This window comes from Aplysia californica, unplaced genomic scaffold (genome assembly GCF_000002075.1).
Source record: "Aplysia californica isolate F4 #8 unplaced genomic scaffold, AplCal3.0 scaffold00268, whole genome shotgun sequence".
Lineage (NCBI taxonomy): Eukaryota > Metazoa > Mollusca > Gastropoda > Aplysiida > Aplysiidae > Aplysia > Aplysia californica.
The window spans coordinates 751,140-772,414 of record NW_004797538.1 but is presented as its reverse complement, the minus strand read 5'-3'; the positions used below and the strand labels follow the sequence as shown (position 1 = coordinate 772,414).

General features: G+C 42.8%; 1 protein-coding gene across 1 annotated transcript in view; it reads left to right on the top strand.

Annotated features, from left to right (window-relative positions):
* LOC101849298 (F-BAR and double SH3 domains protein 2) overlaps positions 1-21,275 on the top strand; it is an 81,716-nt gene that overhangs the window by 53,240 nt on the left and 7,201 nt on the right. The window contains exons 13-21 of the mRNA XM_013084021.2: positions 1,118-1,169; positions 2,329-2,373; positions 3,802-3,914; positions 7,521-7,661; positions 8,939-9,022; positions 9,699-10,035; positions 10,535-10,746; positions 12,728-12,839; positions 17,404-17,427. Of these exons, the coding sequence (XP_012939475.2) occupies positions 1,118-1,169; positions 2,329-2,373; positions 3,802-3,914; positions 7,521-7,661; positions 8,939-9,022; positions 9,699-10,035; positions 10,535-10,746; positions 12,728-12,839; positions 17,404-17,427 (1,120 nt within the window). The remainder of the gene's footprint in view (positions 1-1,117; positions 1,170-2,328; positions 2,374-3,801; positions 3,915-7,520; positions 7,662-8,938; positions 9,023-9,698; positions 10,036-10,534; positions 10,747-12,727; positions 12,840-17,403; positions 17,428-21,275) is intronic.

The following is a 21,275-nucleotide window of genomic DNA, read 5'->3' as shown; positions in this document are numbered from 1 at the left end:
CTACCGTATGGTCGTGGGTTTGAATCCCGTCAGGGGCCCGACATTGTGTCCTTGGGAAAGGCACTTTGCACAAATTTTCCTCACTTCACCCAGGTGGAAATGGTTACCTAGCTATAGACAGTGAAAGATCTTGTCAGTTTGGTAGTGTTTGAGCACGTGAAATCCGCAGCTTGCACTGTATGCTTCCGCGGAAGCTGAGAATGTTTCTGAGTGCTCTCAGAGGGTCTGCTGGGGTAATAATAGTTGTAAAGTGCATAGAGCATGCTCTTGAGCATGGATATGCGCTATATAAATGCAACTATTATTATTCACGCTCGGAGACAGTAGAATTTTCGCATCAACACTCGGCACATAAACAGGTAGAAAGGTGAGAGTGATCTCTCCTGCTCTATTGATTTGCATTAGGAGAGATACAATTTTATAAAAGTTAATGTAGTTTTATTGCCTTAATTAACATGAATGATATTAATATCATAAGATCACAAGCCTAACTGTAGGTTTGCTGCTTTTGTTGGTTTTTTCCTGTTATTCCGGTTATTTTTGCGAGAAAATCAGTTATTATTCTGAATATTTGTTTCTGTTTAACCCAATATTTGTCGCAAGTTAAATAGTCGAAGCAGACTTTGTGCTGTTGAGGCTAGAGAGGTGAGCAGAGTAAGCCTGATTCCTCATTTGGACTTCTCTGTTGACAACCACCCCTTAGCGCTCATATGACCTAATGCAGTGGCGAGGGCCGTAAAACGTTACTAAAACAAACAAAAATAGCTTTGGCGACCACTGGGACCTTTCCCCAGGCACACACATAATTGGTGGCTTTTAAGGATAAGCAGGCTAATCCAGATTTCAGGGGTTTCCAGAAATCTTGACTTACATCAAGGGTGGGCATGCCCTACCTATAGGAGAAATTTGGATTCATTGGTGTGCATATTTGTTTGGCTATAGAGAAAACTCTCTTTGTCTTTTAAAGCAACTTAACAAGGGGCAAAAACTTTACCTTCGATTTTCTCAAAACAGCAGTTTTCGGGATAGCCGCCTTGTGCTTAAAAGCGATCAATTGTCTCCGTGTACTTCTCTTTCCTAAAAACTCAAACTCACAAAAGCTGTTTTTCCTCGTCAGACTTCCAAGCTGAAGGCCGAGGCGAGACTGGAGGCACTGCGCTCAGGGGGAGGTAAGTGATGAGTGCCCACACAGGATGTGACAGATACACTGTGCAAGCTGTACTCGTGGTCCCACCCTTTTGATTTTTTTTAAAATGTTACTCTCATATAGTAATACCTAAAAACTTATATGAACTATTTGTGTTGCAAGTACTGTAAAACTCTTACAAAGCTTTTTAAAACTGTACCTGAGAAGAAGATTGGTACATGTTTTTCTATTGATAAGGAGGAACTTTTCTTCTCTTTCTCCTCATTTTCATACCCCTCGTCCCCATTCTTCTACTTCATCTCTTTCTCCTCCTTCTTCTCCTTTTCCTCATTATTATTACTACTATTCAGCTCCTCATTTTTTTGCTTTTTCTTGTTCTTCAACTTGTTCTCTTTCTATAGTCCAGAGGTATTTCTGGGAAGTTGGAGTTTCACATGTCTTGTGTCATCGTGAGATATTTTGTGGCAATGTCTATATATTTCTTAGGGAGGCATTGCGCTGCCAAGAGTGAAATGCTCGCAGCTAAAGGGATTTGAAAACAAAACATACGTTTCTTAAACTGATGTAGTGGGTAAAAACTGCTTTTCTGGTTTCAATCCATCTGCTTCTGATCAATGGTACACTTGTTGGAACCCATTTAATTTAAAGAAATGAGGCCGTTTATTGAGCTGATTGGCTTTAAGTGTAACAACTATTTGAGCTACTGATAACTCATAAAGTGGGTAGTTACGAGGTGCCATTGTTTGATCCTACCGCTGTACTTTCTCTCTGTCGGTTGTTTCTGTCTTGTCTGTGTGCACTAGATGACCGTTATCGTTTTGATGTGCTGCACTACCCTCCCTCTCTCTCTCTCTCTCTCTCTCTCTCTCTCTCTCTCTCTCTCTCTCTCTCTCTCTCTCTCTCTCTCTCTTTTTCTCTCTCTCTCTCTCTCTCTTTCTCTCTCTCACTCGGAGACCCACTCCTCTCCTCTCTCTCTCTCTCTTTTTATTCTCTCTCTCTCTAGCTCTCTATCTTTCTCTTTTTCTCTCTCTCTAGCTCTCTCTTTCTCTTTTTCTCTCTCTCTAGCTCTCTCTTTCTCTCTCTCTCTCTCTCTCTCTCTCTCTCTCTCTCTCTCTCTACCCCCCCTCTTCCTCTCTCTCACTCACTGACTCAACAACTCGTTCCGCCACCACTTACGACAGACCCGAGATACGACGACCTCATCCCTCGCCTCATGGAGATCTTCAGTTGAGTCGGGGGCACACTGAGTGTGCTGTTGTTGATGGCTGTGGTACACTTTTATCCCAGATTTTGTTTGTTCTGGGGTTGTCTTATTATGAGTTGTGTTTGCCTGTTGCATTTGTTTCCTCGTTACTTTTTCGTGGTTTCTTCAGGAGAACGTAAATTTTCCATAGCTTTATGTAGTTTAACTATACACGCATGTGGTTTAACTATGCACACCCACCTCATGTAGCGATCCAACTTGCACTGACTGGTCGCAACTCTCTGCTCTGCACCTCGACCGCTACTCACGCAGTCTTAAGAAGTCCGTGGCTTACGCCTCGGCCTGTCCTTGTTTTCTTCAATGTCAAATAGGTAGCCTACCGTACTCGACTACTTTTCCGAGAATAACACAGCTAACCACACTTTATTAAAGAATTTTACTGGCTTTGTAGAGTACTTTCAGAAGCTCATAAGAGGATGAAAGGTCTAACTTAGTTTTGTCAGAAGTCAGTGTGTAGGGCCTCTTTTATAGATTTCTAATATTAATTCTAGAAATAAAACCCCTGTGTATAATTGATCAGTGCTTGCAGTTCAGAGAAAACTTGAGTAGTGGATGGTTAGCGGGGGCTCTAGTGTGGTATTGTCCTTCTTTCATATCAAACATCTATCTTCCTTGTCTCGCCTCTTTCTTTTTTTTGAGTTTGTTAGTCTCTGGTAACACCTCTTGTCATTAGCACTTGTATGACCATATTGTGTTTCAAGTGGCGTAAAACTGTTACGGAAGCTATAACTGACCTTGTTTGCTTTCTGGTGATATGTGGCTGTTGCCTTGAGAACACATTGTATGTAGACTAACACTCGACAGCTTCCAAACTGTGCATCTGTGGGTGGTTGGCGGGTGCTCTGGTATGGTTTTCTTATCAAACAACTGTCGTCTTTATCTTTCTTCCTTCTTTTTTGTCATTGTTACTCTCTTATAATTGATCAGTGCTTGCAGTTCAGAGAAAACTTGAGTAGTGGATGGTTAGCGGGGGCTCTAGTGTGGTATGGTCCTTCTTTCATATCAAACATCTATCTTCCTTATCTCGCCTCTTTCTTTTTTTTGAGTTTGTTAGTCTGTGGTAACACCTCTAATCTTCGGCACTTATGTGGCCTTATTGTGTTTCAAGTGCTGTGAAACTGTTATGGAAACTTTAACTAACCTTGTTGTTTGCTTTCTGGTGATATGTGGCTGTTGCCTTGAAAACTCATCTTATGTAGACTAACACTTGACAACATCCAAACTGTGCGTCAAACAACTATCCTCTTTATCTTTCCTCCTTCTTTTTTGTGTTTGTTACTCTCTTGTAGCACCTCTAATCTTCGGCCTATATGACCTTATTGTGCTTCAAGTGCCGTAAAACTCTTACAAAAACTAAAACTAAACTGTGCGTCTGTTTGTGTGTCCTCAGTGAACGTGGACGAGTGGATGAGCCAGGCCCAGATGGAGTCTCTGGTGGCGGAGGAGAGCGGCCTGGCACGCACACCCAGCCAGCTGTCTCTGAGGACAGAGAGCTCCGGGGGGGTAAGTCTGCCATCACAGAGATTGTGAATGTGACATGGTCGTTTTTAACCCTTTCCACCCACGCAGCGCGCAGAGCGAGATTGTGAATGTGACATGGTCGTTTTTAACCCTTTCCACCCACGCAGCGCGCAGAGCGAGATTGTGAATGTGACATGGTCGTTTTTAACCCTTTCCACCCACGCAGCGCGCAGAGGGAGATTGTGAATGTGACATGGTCGTTTTTAACCCTTTCCACCCACGCAGCGCGCAGAGCGAGATTGTGAATGTGACATGATCGCTGTTAACCCTTTCCACTCACGCAGCGCGCAGAGCGAGATTGTGAATGTGACATGGTCGCTGTTAACCGTTTCCACCCACGCAGCGTGCAGAGCGAGATTGTGAATATGATATGGTCGTTTTTAACCGTTTCCACCCTCGCAGCGTGCAGAGCGCGGCACACAACACTTATCCCCTCGGACCAGGGTACATACAGATGCGGTACATGCTATATCACACCGTTGCCGATCGGCATCCAGTGGGGACAAAGGGTTAAAGACAAGCGGGCTAACCCAGATTTCAAGGATTTCCAGAAATCTTGACCTACACCAAAAGTGGGCATTGCCCTACCTATAGGAGAAGTTTGGTTATAGAGAAAACTCTCCTTGTCTTTTAAAGAAACTGAACAAGGGGCAAAAACTTTACCTTCGATTTTCTCAAAACTACATTTTCGGGATAGCCACCTTGTACTTAAAAGCGACCGTATGTTGGCATCATTTCTTAACTCTTTATCTCCAAGGGTGGGAAACCCACAATGCCAGGGCCCTCTTTAAGGGCTGAAGCTAAAAGTGACATCTTCATCAACATCATCAATGCCTTTCACCCCTGGCAGGGTATAGGCCACATACAAGCTCCTTATATTTACCTCTGTCCTGGGCCATCCTTCCAAGCTCGTTCCAAGTGATCTTTATCTCTCTCATGTCCCTTTTCACACATCTCCTCCATGTTTCGCGTGGCCTACCCCCGCCTCCTGCTCTCTGTGGGTTCCACTGCAACGACCGTCTTGTGACTTTAAAAGTGACATATACGTCACTAAATTTACCAGAAAATCGAAATAAGTGATCTTGATAGTTGTGCTGAAAAGTAATTGATGTTGAAGTCGTAAAGAAATGTGCCCGAGATGCTGCCAGCAGCTCATCAGTACAGAGGTTCCGACAGCGAGCCACTAGGAGCGGCTTGACGGAGATAAGGAGTTAAGTCCTCTACTATTTGATTCACATTTCTGCCACTGCCTAGAAGGAATGCACATTTTCTACTGTGCAGCTTTTAATCATCTGACTCTCTTTATTTTTATTTCTGTCGTTTTTTAACTGTTTATCTCTGAGGGGTTAAACCCCCTACTCGGGGGCTCTTTTTTAGTGCGAAGTCTAAAAATGACAAAAAGGTCATTAAATGGGTCATTTAATCAAAACTAGCAAACCTATTTTGATAGTTTTTCATCTAATGAATGAACTCCGGTATAAAAGACCTGTTTTGACTAAAAGTAATTTGATGTCAAAGTCTTTGTAAAGAAATGTGCCTGTCGGCGGCTCACAAGCACAGTGGTTCGGACTGCAAAGCAGCTTACCGGAGATAAAGAGTTAAAGAAGGTTTGGGGTGGAGGTGGGGGTTACCGAGAAGCTGAACTGGTGGTAGAGCCAACTTCTTCACCCGTCTGTTATTCTTTATCAAGTAATTAAAATATAGTCAAAATTTTCCTAGATATCCAGCCATTGTCAAGAGAAAAGTGGTTGTTTTAGACAGGTGGACATCTTGGACAGTAACATTATATATTTTTTAAAAGAAAGTGGGTGGTTGGCAGGTGCTCTGGTGTGGTTTGTTCCTTCTTTCCTATAAAAGATCAATCGTCTCTATCTCCCCTCCTTCTTTTTTGTGTTTGTTATGCTCTTGTAACGCCTGTAACCTTCGGGACTTATATGATCTTATTGTGTTGCAAGTGCTGTTAAACTCTAACTAAAACTCAAAAGAAAGAACGCTGGGGAAAGTGGGCAGGTGATTGTCTTGGACTGGTGGCCACTGAGGCAGTTTTGACTGGATTCACAATAATACAGGCATGCTAGCTGAAAGACAGTTATGGTGTGTGCATAATTTACTGTAAACCCTCTCTGGTTGAACTTGCCAAATGCCATTGCCTTTTGTTTCAGGTTTGGCTTCTGGAATATCTCATGCAATGTAATGTGTTGTAGCACCAGAGAAAAGGGAAGGAATTCCTTGTGTTGGTTTTGAAGTTACTCCCTCTTGACTGAACGTTGCTTTTGTTGTGTGGGACATTCAGAATTGTCTTTCTCTACAATAAATAGCTATAGGGCTATTGTACATGCTTGTACATTGACCTCCTCTTTTGTCTTCTCTCCCTCTTTCCACTTTTTCCCACTTCTGTGCCTTACATACACACACACACATACACACACACACACACATATATGTGTACATACATACACACATACGCACACACACACACACACATACGCACACACACACACACACACACACACATACGCACACACACACATATATGTGTGTACATACATACACACACCACACACATACGCGCACACACACACACACACACATACGCACACACACACACAAACGCACACACAGACACACACACACACACACACACACACACACACAGACACACATGTGTACATACACACATATTTTCACAAAAGTATGCATAGGCTCTATTTTGCGCCAAACTTTAAACTAATGAAATAAATTTATCGGAGAAACATTAGCTCTTTGTCTGTCTGTGAATCAGTTTTCATTGTACCATTTTCTTGGGTTGATTTATTTCAGTCTTGTTCCCTTCTTTGAAACAGTTGCAACGGTTTCTTTTTGGTTTCTGTAATCATGTCAAAGATGAGAGATTTGTTGTTTTTTGGAGTTGGTCGTTTTGTTTTTGGCAGTTTCTTTTGACTGGAATTTTACTGTGGTAAGAGAGTAGAGTTGTGGAGAGTTAGTCAGATCTGGGTACGGGGTGATGCAAATGGGATCAAATGGGATGTAATAATGCTTGTTGACACCTGTGTAATTTCTGACTGAAAAAAGGAAAAGTTACACGACTTCTTTCTTTATCAGTATAGGAAAACGGATTGAAAGAGTCTGCTAAAAAATTTTCAAATGATAGTGGGTGGTTGGAAGATGCTCTGATGTGATTTGATCTTTCTGTCTTATTTAACCAAAATATCACATTTGAGAGCTGTCCTGCGTTTTATCCGCCAGCTGTTTAGGTGTGCCCCGCGCCAACTTTTGAGATTATTTTTATTGCTGCTTTTTAATCCGAGGTATCAATTTCATGTATTTAAAAAATATTTTCTTGCAATTCGAATTCTAAATATTAAAAAAAGCAAGAAAAGATGCATGATTTAGTTACAATTATTTAAAGAATGACACAAGTTTTTTTCCCTTTCCTGAAATTTTTTTGGGGTTTTCTTGACTTAAAACAGTAAAAGAGCTTGCAAACAATTTTTCTTGTGAATGACATACACGAAACAGTGACTAGCTGTGTCACAAATAATGTCTCTGTCAGAACATCTGTCATTCTCACCTTTGTCACATCCACAGCAAAGTACAGACGATCACGAACCCACTTACACGCATTACGATGATGACGATGATTTCATCGACGACACTTTCAACACCACCGGTGGCACCAGGTCGGGGCGAGTGTACCCCATCTACTGCAAGGCTCTCTACGACTTTGAGGTGAGCTTTTGACTCTTAACATAGCGAGGTTCTCGAGGTCTAGACATACGATGCTCCCGTCTCATTCAAAATGTCCTGGGATTGATAACTGACAGCAGCAAACAAATGTTCTTCTCTAAAATTTTCTCTTTTTATCTCCTATCTCCTTTCCTGTTCTCGAGTCCAGTTCTGTCATCTGATTTCATATCTCCTCCTCCTCCCCCCAACCCCCCCAAATAAGACTAGGCTTTGGCTGCCACCAGGGCAAAATTAAAAATTAATTGCTACAAAAATTGAAAGTACTTTAGTTCTGCACTTTGTCCACCTGAAGAATGTCGCGACGTCAGTGCTTTCTTGTCGTATCTCCATTTTTAATAACAGTGAAAACAGTTCATAACAAAGAGTGAGGTTAAGAAGAAGTCACATTTTCACTGTTTAAAAAAATGGAGATGCGACAAAAAAGCACTGAGGTCGCGATGTGTTGGTATAAAAATCCTAACATGTTATTTCACTACAGGACTCTTTTTGATCAGGGTGTTATTTCTCCACAAGATTAATCATTTTTGCATATCCGGGGTATAACTTCCGTGGACCTGGACTCGATACCTGCTTTCATAACCCTCTGTTATCTGGGAGTTTGTTGCAAGAACAGATGCATAATTTAGCTACACACAAGTGTTTGTATAGAGACAGAGTACCTTTGAGTACTGCTATTGTGCCGATGTGCTTCCATTTACTCTATTCAAACTCAAAGGTCATACTGTGCCAGAACAACATAGTGTGAATTGCTGCTTTTTCTTTCCTCATCCTCTTACTATCATCACTTTTCCCTCTACTTCTTTTGTATGTTTGTCACTCTCTTGTGGACTGCTATTTCCGGAGTGCCTTGATAGTCAAAGCAGACTTTGTGCTGTTGAGGCTAGAGAGGTGAGCAGTGTAACCCTGATTCCCCGTTTGGACTTCTCTGTTGACATTCACCCTTTGGTACTCATATGACCTTATGCAGTTGCGAGCGCCGTAAAACCTTATTAAAACAAAACAAACCCAAAAGCAGTGGTCCTTCTTTCCTGTCGTTGTTATCGATCCAGAACAACTGTCAAACATATATCGTCCTTATCTCCCCTTTTTCTTTTTTATGCTTGTTATCTTCTTTTTTATGTTTGTTACTCTCTTGTAACATCTTTACTCTTCTGGCGTTCATATGACCTTATGCAGTTGCAAGCGCCGTAAAACCTGTACTAAATCTAAAGCAGTGGTATTCACTCTCATGTATTGTTGTCTTCTCCCCCACCCCCCAGGCGAGCAACTACGACGAGATGAGCATCAAAGCGGAGGAAGAGTTGGAGCTGATTGCTGATGGAGATGGAGACGGCTGGGTCAAGGTAAGAACAGCACTGATCCACCTCTACTTTAGGTCTCTGTCTCTCTTCTCTCTTTTTACGGATTGCTTTTTTTTTTTCTTTTTTTTTCCGTGAGGTGAAAATGGAATTTTGATATCTGTTTTTTGTGAAGATAGAACTTTTTTCCATTTTCACCGGATCCTGCTATGCCTATTTCTCCACTGAATCTAAAGTGTTATTTTTCAATATTCTTTTTCATCAGTGTGTTATTTGTCTACAAGATTAATCAGTCTTGCATATCCCTGTTATTTTTTCCCTGGACTCTTTACCTTCTTTCCATATGCCTCTGTTATCTGGGAGGTTGCCATTGGTAGGACTATATACACTGGTAGCTCTATACTCCCTGTCCTTTTTATTTTTGTTCTTTCTTTCTGTTTTGCTTTTTACCAGCCCCAAATGACCGTTTGTATTTCGATGTGACACTCTTTATTTTGCTCTAGAATCATTTTTCTCCCTCCTATGTGGGAGGTTGGCGGGTGCTCTGGTGTGGTTTGTTCCTTCTTTCCTTCCAAACATATATCGTCTTTATCTCCCCTCCTTCTTTATCGTGTTTGTTACTTTCCTGTAATGCCTCTAATCTTCGGCACTTAAATGACCTTATTGTGTTGCAAGCGCCGTGAAACACTTACTAAAACTAAACTCTCCCTCCTCCCCTCAGGCCAAGAACAGTCTGGGACAAGAGGGATACATCCCAGAGACGTACGTGGACCTCGGAGGGTTATCGGATGAGCCAGCTCCCCTCGGCGTGGAAGCCATGAACGCCATCAACGACACGGTTACCGAGACAACAGCAACGACAATCGCAGCTACAGCAACCGCGCCTGCACCACCGGCGGCCAAGTCTGCAACCCCTGACCTCCAGTCACCGACCTCTGTTGACCTCCAGCAAGACACGACCTCCTCGTATTCTTCGGGCGACCTTGAGGTTCAGCAGACGACGGAGGTCATGACGGGGGAGGAGCCGCAGATTCCAGTGACTGTTGTCACGTCTGCAGGTGTGTGTGTGTGTGTGTGTGTAAGTCTGCAGGTGTGTGTGTGTGTATATGTGTGTGTAAGTCTGCAGGTGTGTGTGTGTGTGTCTGCAGGTGTGTGGGTGTGTGTTTGTTAGTCTACTGGTGTGTGTGTGTGTGTGTTAGTCTGCAGGTGTATATGTGTGTGTGTGTTAGTCTGCAGGTGTATGTGTGTGTGTAAGTCTGCAGGTGTGTGTGTGTCTGTGTGTGTGTTAGTCTGCAGGTGTGTGTGTGTGTGTGTGTGTGTATAAGTCTGCAGATGTGCGAATGTGTGTGTTAATATATATTTGTGTGTATGTGTGTGTGTGTTTCTGTCTAGTGGTTGTTTCACCAGGAGACTCGTGCTACTTTTTCCTGGGTAGGTGGGTGCCACGTTTGTTTCTGTCTGTCTTTCTATTTGGCTTTTTTCACTCCACTAATTCTTTGCATTTTTTAACAGAAAATTTCTGAATTTTTTTCTATTGCTTTCTTCTCTGGTACACAGAGAGCACGGAGACCTCCTGGGCCAGGGCGTTGTACGACTACGAGGCTCAGACGGAGGAAGAGTTATCCTTCCTGGAGGGCGCCTTCATCAAAGTCCTGCGCAAGGACGACAACGGCGTGGACGACGGCTTCTGGGAGGGCGAGTGTAACGGGCGCTCGGGAGTCTTCCCTTCCCTGGTGGTGGAGGAGATCGTCGACTTGTCCACGCCACAAGTGAGATATTCTAGTAGAACTTCGTCATGCTGTGAAAATGTTACAATTACGATCATGATCCCGAGTCCCTGAACCCTTGCTGGAGTTGTGTGTGTGTGTGGGGGGGGGGGGGGGGGGGGGGGCTGTATTGCTGAACGCTGCACCAGCTGTCTCCACCTCTTTTGGGAGGGCGAGTGTTATGGGCGCTCAGGAGTCTTCCCTTCCCTGGTGGTGGAGGAGATTGTCGACTTGTCCACGCCACACATGAGATATTCTAGAAAATCGCCCCACTGTTAAAATGTTACGATTACGATCACGATCACGAGTCCCTGAACCCTTGCAGGAGTTGTGGGGGGGGGGTGGGGGGGGGGCTGTATTGCTGAACGTTGCACCAGCTATTTCCACCTCTGACGCTCCTGGTCATACATACTAAGGCCAAAAATTTGAAAATTTATTATATTGCAGTTTTTCAGTCCGTGGTATTGGTTGCGTGTACTCGAGAAATATTAAGTTGAAATTCAAATTTTAAATGATGAAAAAAGTGCCCCGAAAAATAACATAATGAAAGTACAAATGTAAAAAAGAATGAAATATAATTTTTTTCTCTCTACCTGCAAGATTTTGCTTTCTGGGCATAGTACATTTTACCAACCTGCCTATGAATAGTTGTCTGTTGGTCTTACTTACTTTTTGTTTCTTTGACTGTCCATCTTTGTGGGTGGCAGGGCAGTTGTTGTTGTGCGAGGTCTGTCGTTCCTGAAGTTTCCCTCTTCTGTAAAATCAACAAATTTGTATTTGACAGACGTCAAGTTTGGTACATACCGACAGAAACATGTTTTATATTCAGCATAATAAGCGTTGATCTTAATGAACTTTTTCATCAGATGTAGCCAATAGTCAAACAAAGCGACCATGTCTGCTTCGGCCAGAGTCCTTAGGGCAGCATTTGGCTACCTTAGAATTACAAAGTTTTATCTGACATTTTTGGCTGTTCTGAGTTACTAAGACCATGAGGTCAGAAACCAAATGTTCTATCTGCTCTATCAAAATCTTAAGATTGTTCGGAGTCATTATCAAGATATTCAAAGAATTGCTTTAAAAAAAGCTTGGCATGTTGTGAATTCAAATATCTTTTATGTCACATTTTTCAAAATGTGCTGAGCAGATAGAAAATTGCAGTTCCTAGGTAGCGATTTGGCAAGAGCTCACTTTCTTTTCCGTCTTCAAGTCAAATCCCTGCTTCCTTAGTCCTTCTTTGGTTTTGGGGAAGGATTGTGTAAGTTGCTGACTTGCTTTAAGAGTCATCATCATCATTGCCTTTCTCACCCTGCATCAGGGTATAGGCCACGGACAAACACCCTCCACTTTTCTTTATCCTGGGCTAGCCTCTTGATGTTATTCCATGTCTTCCCACTTTTCTGTACATCAATTTCGACAGAGAAGGTTTCGGGTCAGAAGAGTCCTTTCGGCTTTGTCCGCTGTCCTTCATTGTTCCTGCTGATGCAGAAGCTCCTCCGTCTCCCAAGATCGAAAAATAAAAAGCTGTGTTTGTCCGTGTTTCTGTAACTTACTGTTTTTTACTGGGTTGGGTAGTTGGCCCTCCGCAAACTGGCACTTTTCGGGCGACCAGACCTATGCCCTTTTAGTCGCCTCTTACGACCCGCAGTATCACGCCAGGTGTATTCTTTGCTCCCCCATAGTAAAACTACGGGCCCCCCCCCCCCCCCCCACCAGCAGGGGAGTGCTTTAAGAGTGTTATTTACATATTATACCATTACTGTGTCTATTGCGCCGTTAAACATCTGTCATACCATACCCTTCTTATAACAAAAAAAACCTAATTTCTGTACTTCCTCTGTGTGTATACCATATGCAGTTACAGTCACTGCTACACTGTTACCTAACTAAAACTATGTGTATCTTATGCAGTTGTAGTGGCTTTAACTGTGTTACCTAACTAACACTGTGTATGTATGTCTATCTTTCTCTCTCTCTTGGACAGGACCCGCTGTCTCCCGGAGGACCTGACTTCTCCATCCCCCCTCCGGTGCACGTGACCCTGCCTACCCCTGACGCTGAGCCTCCACCCCCACCCCCCATGGCCAACGGTGAAGGTACGAGTCTTTTCTCAGCTCCCTTCATAACCTGGCGGTGTTTTATTTCGGCTTTGAGTGAAATATCTCTCCCCCTTACCTTGTGGTTGGAAGGTTTTCTAAATCGGATGTGCTACATACAACTAGTTGAAGTTGGAAGCTATGCCTTGATGTCTTGACTACTGATTCTCCTTTGAGTACTTCTTGTGAAAGTAGTCCTTAACTCAGACCTCTGTATTGGTGCACACTTTATCCACGTTAATTTTCCTTTATCAAAATGGTAGAGACAAGGGAATAAAATTGGACGTAAACAAATGGGGGAAAAAATGTCGAAACAGTAGGGTAAAATACTATAGCAGCTTCCCTTGATTGTTCTAATGACTACTACCGGACGATGTTCAAAACTGGTATGTCTGGTCAGCCGAAGGACACGAGCTGCGTTGATTGGGTCAGAATGAGGGAAACGGATTCAGGGGTCAAATGTCATTAGAGGCTTCAACTTCAGCGAAGTTGCATTTTGTGCGCAGTCCATTAACACGACATGAAGTAACCCGACTGGTCACAGTTTGTGGTACAGCTTCCAGCTGTGGGGGACTGACATTGAAAATAATATGTGCGTCACCTCTCATCCCCTCCCCTCCCTTCCTTCACACCCACCCCAAAGGAAGGGATTTGATCCTCAATCCTCGGGCCATTTTCATAACACTGTAATTTTTCTCCTCTGAAATTGTAATTCAGCGTAAACCACAATTTTGTGTTTCTTGGCCTTAATACTTGGTTTACTGATTGATTCTCACCCTATGACTCAAAAAGAAAGTAACTGGAGTCGTGATTGCCTATGTTTGAAAGGGTCGCTGATTGTATGATTTTCAGTGCGTCTGCAAAGCTGCATGTTTGTTTTGGAAGGACAAGATGACAGTCATAATATATTTCAGCAGTTTGATGCCAGTTTTGTGTTTGATGTTTCAATATTTATTTTTGTTTTTTTGCCACACAACAAGAAGAAGCATACTCAAAATGACAGCAATAATTTTAGTTACACTAAAACCTCAATATCAGATAGTTTGGATTGTAAATCCAGTTTTCGGGTTAAGCTTTTTTCTCCTGGCGAGATGAGGACTAGTGGAGGCTGTCGTTGTGTCCGTTTGATGTATTTGCCATGCATGTCTGGAAATTTGGATTTGACCTGTTGCTGTTGCTGTTGTTGTTGTCGTTGTCGTCTCTGTTGGTCCTAGCCAGCGATGATGAGCCCCTGCCTCCTCCTCCTTCTCCAAAAATGCTCCTCTGTATTAGCGAAGGTATAGAGAAGGTATAGAGCACTTGAGGGGCTGACATGCAAAACCCTCTACATCCATTGTAGCACTTTTGAGAAAATCAGCTTTTTTAAAATTCTTCTATACAAACGAACTGATGCAGAAAGTACTGCAGTGAGCGGTAGGGAGCTGGCCTACCAACACGGGAAGCTTGACTTTTAAAGAATGTGTGATGATTAAAATACAAAATTTGAGGTATGAAAGTGGTAGTGATTTGCCAAAACCAGCTATATCCGGGGGGCGGGGGGGGGGGTTCCTTGATGCCCTTAGTCACTCTTTTGCTCTAATTGCAGCCACAGTAGTCCTCTCTACAACACTTAGCCCTCATAGGACAGAGTTTTTTTGTCTGCTGGCAGAGGGTGAAAGTGAACTATCTCTATCAAACATGAAATGAGCTGTTGTTTCGGGCTGATCAAAACTACTGTTTACACTCCTTGACGCCCTTTTGAAGAGGAAGTCACGTGACAGGATCGGGAAATTTCATTAGCCAATAAAGAAAATTTTAGAATGTAATGAGTTTTGGAAAATTATGATCTTAATAATAATAATAGTAATAATAGATAGCATTTGTATAGCGCATATTCCCGCTCAACAGCAGGCTCTATGCGCTTTACACTATATTATTACCCCAGCAGACCATAGAACACTCCGAAACATTCTCAGCTTCCTGGGAAGCAAACAGTGCAAGCAGCCGATTAAGCGCTCAAACACTAACAAACTGACAAGATCTTTCGCTGTCTATAGCGGGGTACCCATTCCCACCTGGGTGAAGTGAGGAAAATTCGTGTAAAGTGCCTTTCCCAAGGACACAACGTCGGGCCCCTGACGGGATTCGAACCCACAACCTTACGGTTGCCAGTCCGAGAGCCTAAAATACATCTTGGATGTATCTGGTTTTGCGTAGAAGATGTTTGGGTGGGTTTTTTTAAGGTTGTTTTAGGTTTTGGCAGAAAACACTTTGTGTATCTGATAGCTGGTAACAAAGTGCATTTATAGACAAAGGATCTTGACGTTTGTTCGAAAATTTTGCTTAGCGGGTTTTGCATCTCACCCCCCTCTTGTACTCCTCATATTATGTTTGGGTTTTTTTTAGTGTGTGCGGGTTTTGACTGTGTGTAGTGTGTGTGTGTTTTTGACAGTATGCTCATACCTCATACTAAGTGAACAAACAGAGGGGTTGTGTACATTTGTCTAGCTGGATGCTGTTGGTTGTTTTAATGAAGTCTTTGTAAATCCACTGTTGGAGTCAGCTGTTAAGAAACTGACTAAATTATCATCATGTGTAAGGGTCATCGTGGTTTTATCAGAAATATCGGGGGAATTTTTCAAGTATGGGCGGTTCTGATTTTTTTTTAAAATCCTTATGGGTGTTTATGTGGCTTCATGGATTTTATCTGACAAGTTTTGAAAGTCTTTTCTGTGTCAAAGAAGCCCATAAAAGTTGATATATAAATATAAGTCAGGGAAAATATATATTTGTTTAGATCTCCTTCTGAGCTGCATAAAAACCTGTCCAGCTATTGGGATTTTGTTGGGGGGGGTTTGGGGGGGGTGATTTGTTTTGTTTTTTTGTTTTGGGTATTTTTATGGTCACTGGTCCGGAAAAGCTGCGTCAAAATGCATTGATTCTCAACATCCGTGCCAAGGCACCTATACTGTGTGTGCTTACAATATACATCATGTTGGCCGCTAACTGTGAGAGTGTGCTGTGCTTTGTTTGCACTTTGGAGGGCACGTTTGTGTGGTTTGCCAGTGAGGAACTGAATGCTGTGTTATTGGCTGTCTTGTCTGTGCTGTGGTACTAAATTAACCGTTGCTTGTGTTTCTATACATGGTCTCGTCTCTCATGACATTCAGGAGTTCTACTGTTTATTTTTTAACTGTCACCCATGGGTGGTTAGAGGGTGCTCTGATGTGGTTTGCTCCTTCTTTCCTATCAAATATCTATTGTCATTATTTCTCCTCCTATTTTATGTGTACGTTACTCTTTTGTAACACCTCTTACCTCCGGCACTTATATGACCTAATTGTGTGGCCAATCCTGTGAAACTCTTATTGTTGTTGTTGTTTTCAAATCCGTTTAGCTGTGAGCATTTCGTTCTTGGCAGCGCAATGCCCCCCTCAAGTAACCACATGTCTTTGTCATCTGGTCAACGCCAGAGTAGAGCAGGCTTTGTAAGTCTGTAGGTGTGTGTAGGAGCCTGCGTCGAAGAACTGCCAGGTTTGGGCAGTGAAGGAGAAAGTAAAACTCTAACTAGAACCCCCCAAAAACCCCAGTGTGGCCCATTATATATAGGTTTGGAGGGCCCCACCAGTAGGCCTTACTTCTCTTCTTTCCCTTTGTTGTTTTTGTTTGTCTTACTTTTTCCACGGTGCTAAAGGACATTTACCCCAGGGGCAGTGCCACTGACTGTAGTGTCTTTAGGCCATTCCCAAAGTGGGAAACATTTCTCGTTCAAGCATAGTAGAATTGTAAATGCGCTGACTTATGTCACGCTCATAACTGTGCCTGATCTACAACAGGGAACTGCTGCTTTTTCTTTCCTGATCCTTACTATTGTAATTTTCCTCTACTTCTTTTGCATGTTTGTCACTCTCTTGTGACCTGCTATTTCCGGGGTGCCTTGATAGTCAAAGCAGACCTTGTGCTGTTGAAGCTAGAGAGGTGAGCAGAGTAAGCCTGATTACCTGTAAGGACTTCTCTGTTGACACCCACCCCTTGGCGCTCATATGACCTTATGCAGTTTCGAGCGCCGTAAAATAAAGGACATTTATTGTGTCAATGTGCTTCTCGTTGCTCAAACAAGCAAACACGTTATTCATTTGGTTTTGTGTAACTGGGATTGTATGTCCTGATTCTAGTCCGTGTATCTGTAAGATATGTGAATGTACGTGTGTATTGTTTTACAACAATTTCCAAATTGTCTTGTCTTTGTGTGGATATGTTCTGGGGTATCCCATATCTCAGCTATGTCTTTTTCTCTGTGTGTGTGTGTGTGTGTGTGTGTTTGAGTGTGAGTGTATGTGTGTGTGAGGGAGAGAGAGACAGAGAGAGAGAGAGAGAGAATGAATGTGTATGTGGGTACCAAAGGGTTACTGGTAATCCTCACGTCACATTTTCCCTGTTACCTTCATTTCCCCATTCTCCCTCCCTCCCATCCCCATCCTCTGTCATTTCCCTCTCTCCCTTCCTCCCGCCTTCTTCTTTCCTTCCTCCCTTCCTCCCTCCCTCCCTCCCTCCTTCCAACCATCCCCTCGAATGTGTCTTCAAGATTTCAAGGTGTTCAGGAATCTGTGTAAGTGATCTTAGCTGTGACATCTTTTTGACCGGTGTAGACTGTTCCCCCCCTCACCTCACTCCACCTCTTCTCACCGACTTTCTCACTGTGTGTACCTTAGTTTTCGTATTCCTGTAATATGTATATGTGTGTGTGTGTGGTGCGTGCGCTGTCCTTTTATATGTAGATTGTAGCTAAACTGACACACTTGTGTTCAGATTTGGATGCCATTTTCCTCCTGTAGCCCTGTGTTCTGATTGTTATTGTGTGCCCTCTCCTTTGCGCCCCCCCCCCCCCCCAACCCTCTTCCTCTCTCACACTCACATGCATCCTTTTTGGATGTTTCTAGAAGTGCACTGATTGTGTCGTAGGAACATCATAGTTCACTCCTTGGTATCTTCATTATTTTTTTTTCCTTTATGTATTTCATCTTCTTTGTTTTGTGACTCGTGTGTTGTCAATACACCCCGCCTTGTGCCTTTCATGGGATGTTTGTTCACGTGTTTGATCAGAATAGGTGGGTGGTTGGCAGGTGCTCTGGTGTGGTTCGCTTATTTCCTATCAAACATCTTTTGTCTTTATCTCCCCTCCGTCTTTTTTGTGTTTGTTACTCTCTTGTAACACCTCTAATCTTCGGCTCTTATATAACCTTATTGTGTTGCAAGTGCCGTAAAACTATTACAAAAACTAAAGAAACTTAAGAGAGTGGGTACGTGATTTTTTGCATGTTTGTCTGTGTGTGAGTTCTGGATGTTTATGTGGGTTTGTCCATTTGTGTGTGTGTGGGTGGGTGGGTTGGTGTGTGTGTATGTTTGGTGTGTGTGCGCACGCGCATGTGGGTGGGCACGTGCGTGTGTGTGTGTATTTTGGTTGGTGTATATGTGTAAGTGGTTGATGTATGTGCATTAGTGGTTGGTGTGTGTTTGTGTGTGTGTGCGTATGTGTGTGTGTGTGTGTGTGTGTGGGACTACATCATGTCTTTGTATACTTGGTTGAGTGGAGCTTGTATGTATTAATTTGTGTGTATGTGTGTGTGTGGGATCTTCTCGTTCTCGCCCCCCAAAAAGAGAGAGATTAGCCCAGCACCTGATGTTGTTGATGTGTCCTTTTGTCAATGTGTCACTTTTTGATGTGTCCTTTTTGTCAATGTATCTCTTTTTTATGAGTCTTTTTGTTAATTTGTCTCTTTTCGATGTGTCCTTTTGTTAATGTGTCATTCTTTTTTTTGGGGGGGGGGGGGGTATTTGCTTTGAGTTTACAGAGATAACTTGATACATTCTTTTCTACGCTGACTTGATGTCTGGTTGACTTTTCTTCCTTGCATGTTGAATGTTGATGTGATGAATGAGTAGGCATACTCCGTTGTAGCTGAAGATGTTAATCCTTAATCATTTCGTTTGTTTGTTATTTGTGAGGCATCGTGGTGAAATCAGGCGCTCGTCAAAACAATGAAATCAAAGAAAAAGGCATTTTTCCACCAGTTTGGCGATTTTTATTGAAATTTCGTTTTTTGGCTAAACACCTTTTATGTTCATATGAAATGTCATTTCCATTTGAATTTTACTGAAAAACACTATTTAAAGGCACAAAATATGTAATTTTCATTTTTCAAGGACTCTTAAGCCATTGATGTTACCAGACTTTGGGGGCCATTTTCTCATTAATTTAACCACAGAAACCAGGCTACCCCACTTTCTTCAATGACAAATATCTCTGCTTCTATTCAAGCTAGATGGATTTTTCAGAATTGAAAGTAAGTCAAATGAATAAACTTTCAGATGATATCAACAACTCCACAATGCCAAAAATTGAAGAGCGCCTGATTCCACCATGTTGTGACTCATTTCGTTTGGATCTTTGTTTTCTTGTGGGTGGTTGGAGGGTGCCACTGGTAGGTCCTGCTTCTTTACTTTCCCTCTGTTGTTTTTGTCTGCCTGTGTGTCTGTCTTGCTTTTTCCCAGCACTAAATGACCTTTTTTGTGTTGATGTGCTTCTCTTTACTCAAATGAAGAAACAAATTTTTTTTTTGGTTGATTTTTTGTGTGTGTGTGTGTGTTTGTTTCATCGGCGCTTTGTTTTTGTTTTTCCAACCCCCCTCCTCCCCGACCTCACATACACATACATATACATATACATATACATTTACATTTGCACATGCGCAACGCTGTGTCAGCAGTGGAGGACCAGGCCTATTCAAGCAGCAGTGATCATCATCACCAGCAACTACAGCAACAACAACAACAACATTACCATCAACAACAACAACAACACTTCCACCACAAACGCTACCACTTTCACCAGAAGCCCCCTGCACACCAGCCACATTTCTTCCAAGACCACCACAACCACCACCCGCTACCACCGCCACTTCATTCTCACCCACAACTACAAGAGCGAGTCATCACATATGCACCTCCACCCACCACCACAAACTCCTCAGCCTCATCAGCGGCATCATCATCAACATCATCATCACACCCTATTAGCAACAACAACCACCACAAAAACTCATCCAACTCGAACCACCACCACCACCACCACCACCACCGCAGCAAGAGGGGTTCAAACTCCAGTCAAGCGGTCGGTCAGGTAGTGCAACCCACCACCTCGAGCCCTCCCCAGGTCAGCAGCCCTAACAACCCACACACTCCAATGCTCCTTCGCCTGGGCTCTGTGAATCCTGAGTCATTCGAGTCCGATGTCTAGGTATCTGAGAGAGAGAGAGAGCCCTTCAGCATTCTAGCTCATCTTGCCTCATACTTCACTTCCTACTGTAATGCATGCTTCGTTCATAACTCCTGGCTTTGTTCGTAGACTTCTCTGGTGCTAGATTCCTAGTGCTAGACTCTACCTGTGCCCGTGCAGACAGCTAGTCTGTGGTGTAGTGTGTGTTGTCCGCATGTCCTAATCATCGTGCATTGTGTTGAGAAGGTGGCTACCCATGTTGTTCTCCTAGAATACAGATATTGAGCCAGTCTTTCATGTTGCAGCAGTGTGCACGTGCGGTGCGTGCTTCTGGCGTTCTCGTCAAGTGTGTAACAGGCATGTGGGGCTCCAAAGGTTTCTGTTTACTACTAACATCTCATCCTTCTAACATGGTGTTGATAACATTGGACTAGATTCTGTTTGTTCAGAGACTGACATTCTCATTGGACTTAACCCTGTGCATGGCCAGCATGCTGTAATGTGCTCATAACTTGCCTAGGGCTGTTTTCGTAACCCTCTATTGATGGTATGGTTAGGACATTTGTTGACTTTTGAAGAGTTTTAAATCTGATAAAGTTCACTTTTCTTGAATATTTTGCTCTCACAAAAAACAAACAAACAACAATAGAAGGCAAGAGAGACAGAGGTAGATGAAGAATAACTTACATTGAGTACTTAAATGGATGGGTGTCAGGAAAAGACGAGGAAGTAAATGTTGGTTTGTTTTGGTTTGGGTTGGGATTTTGTTGGGGGTTTTTGTGTTTTTTTTCTCGAAGGAGATTGATTATCCAAGCTGATAAATGAGTGGGGAACCACGACTGCTGATGTCTGTTTTAGACCTGGCCCTTGAAGACGCTCATGTTTCTAGTGTCAGCCTATGCTAAAGCTAAGAGACAGGAATCTCTGTAAAAACATTATTGTGGATAGGAAAATTTATTGATGGGAGGTCAGTCGTGCTAGTCTTGTAGACTAAAGGTACGCCCATGTTGGATGGTCTGTTGGCCATAGCTGTGCAGAAGTTTGTAAGGAATGAGCTCAATGGATAGTAAGTAAGTAAAGTTTATTCGGTGTTTAAGTCCATTGGACCACATCACATCATATAAAACACTCTTTCATTAAATAAAGTTTTCATAATGAAAGAGTACAGGTTGTATATCTCT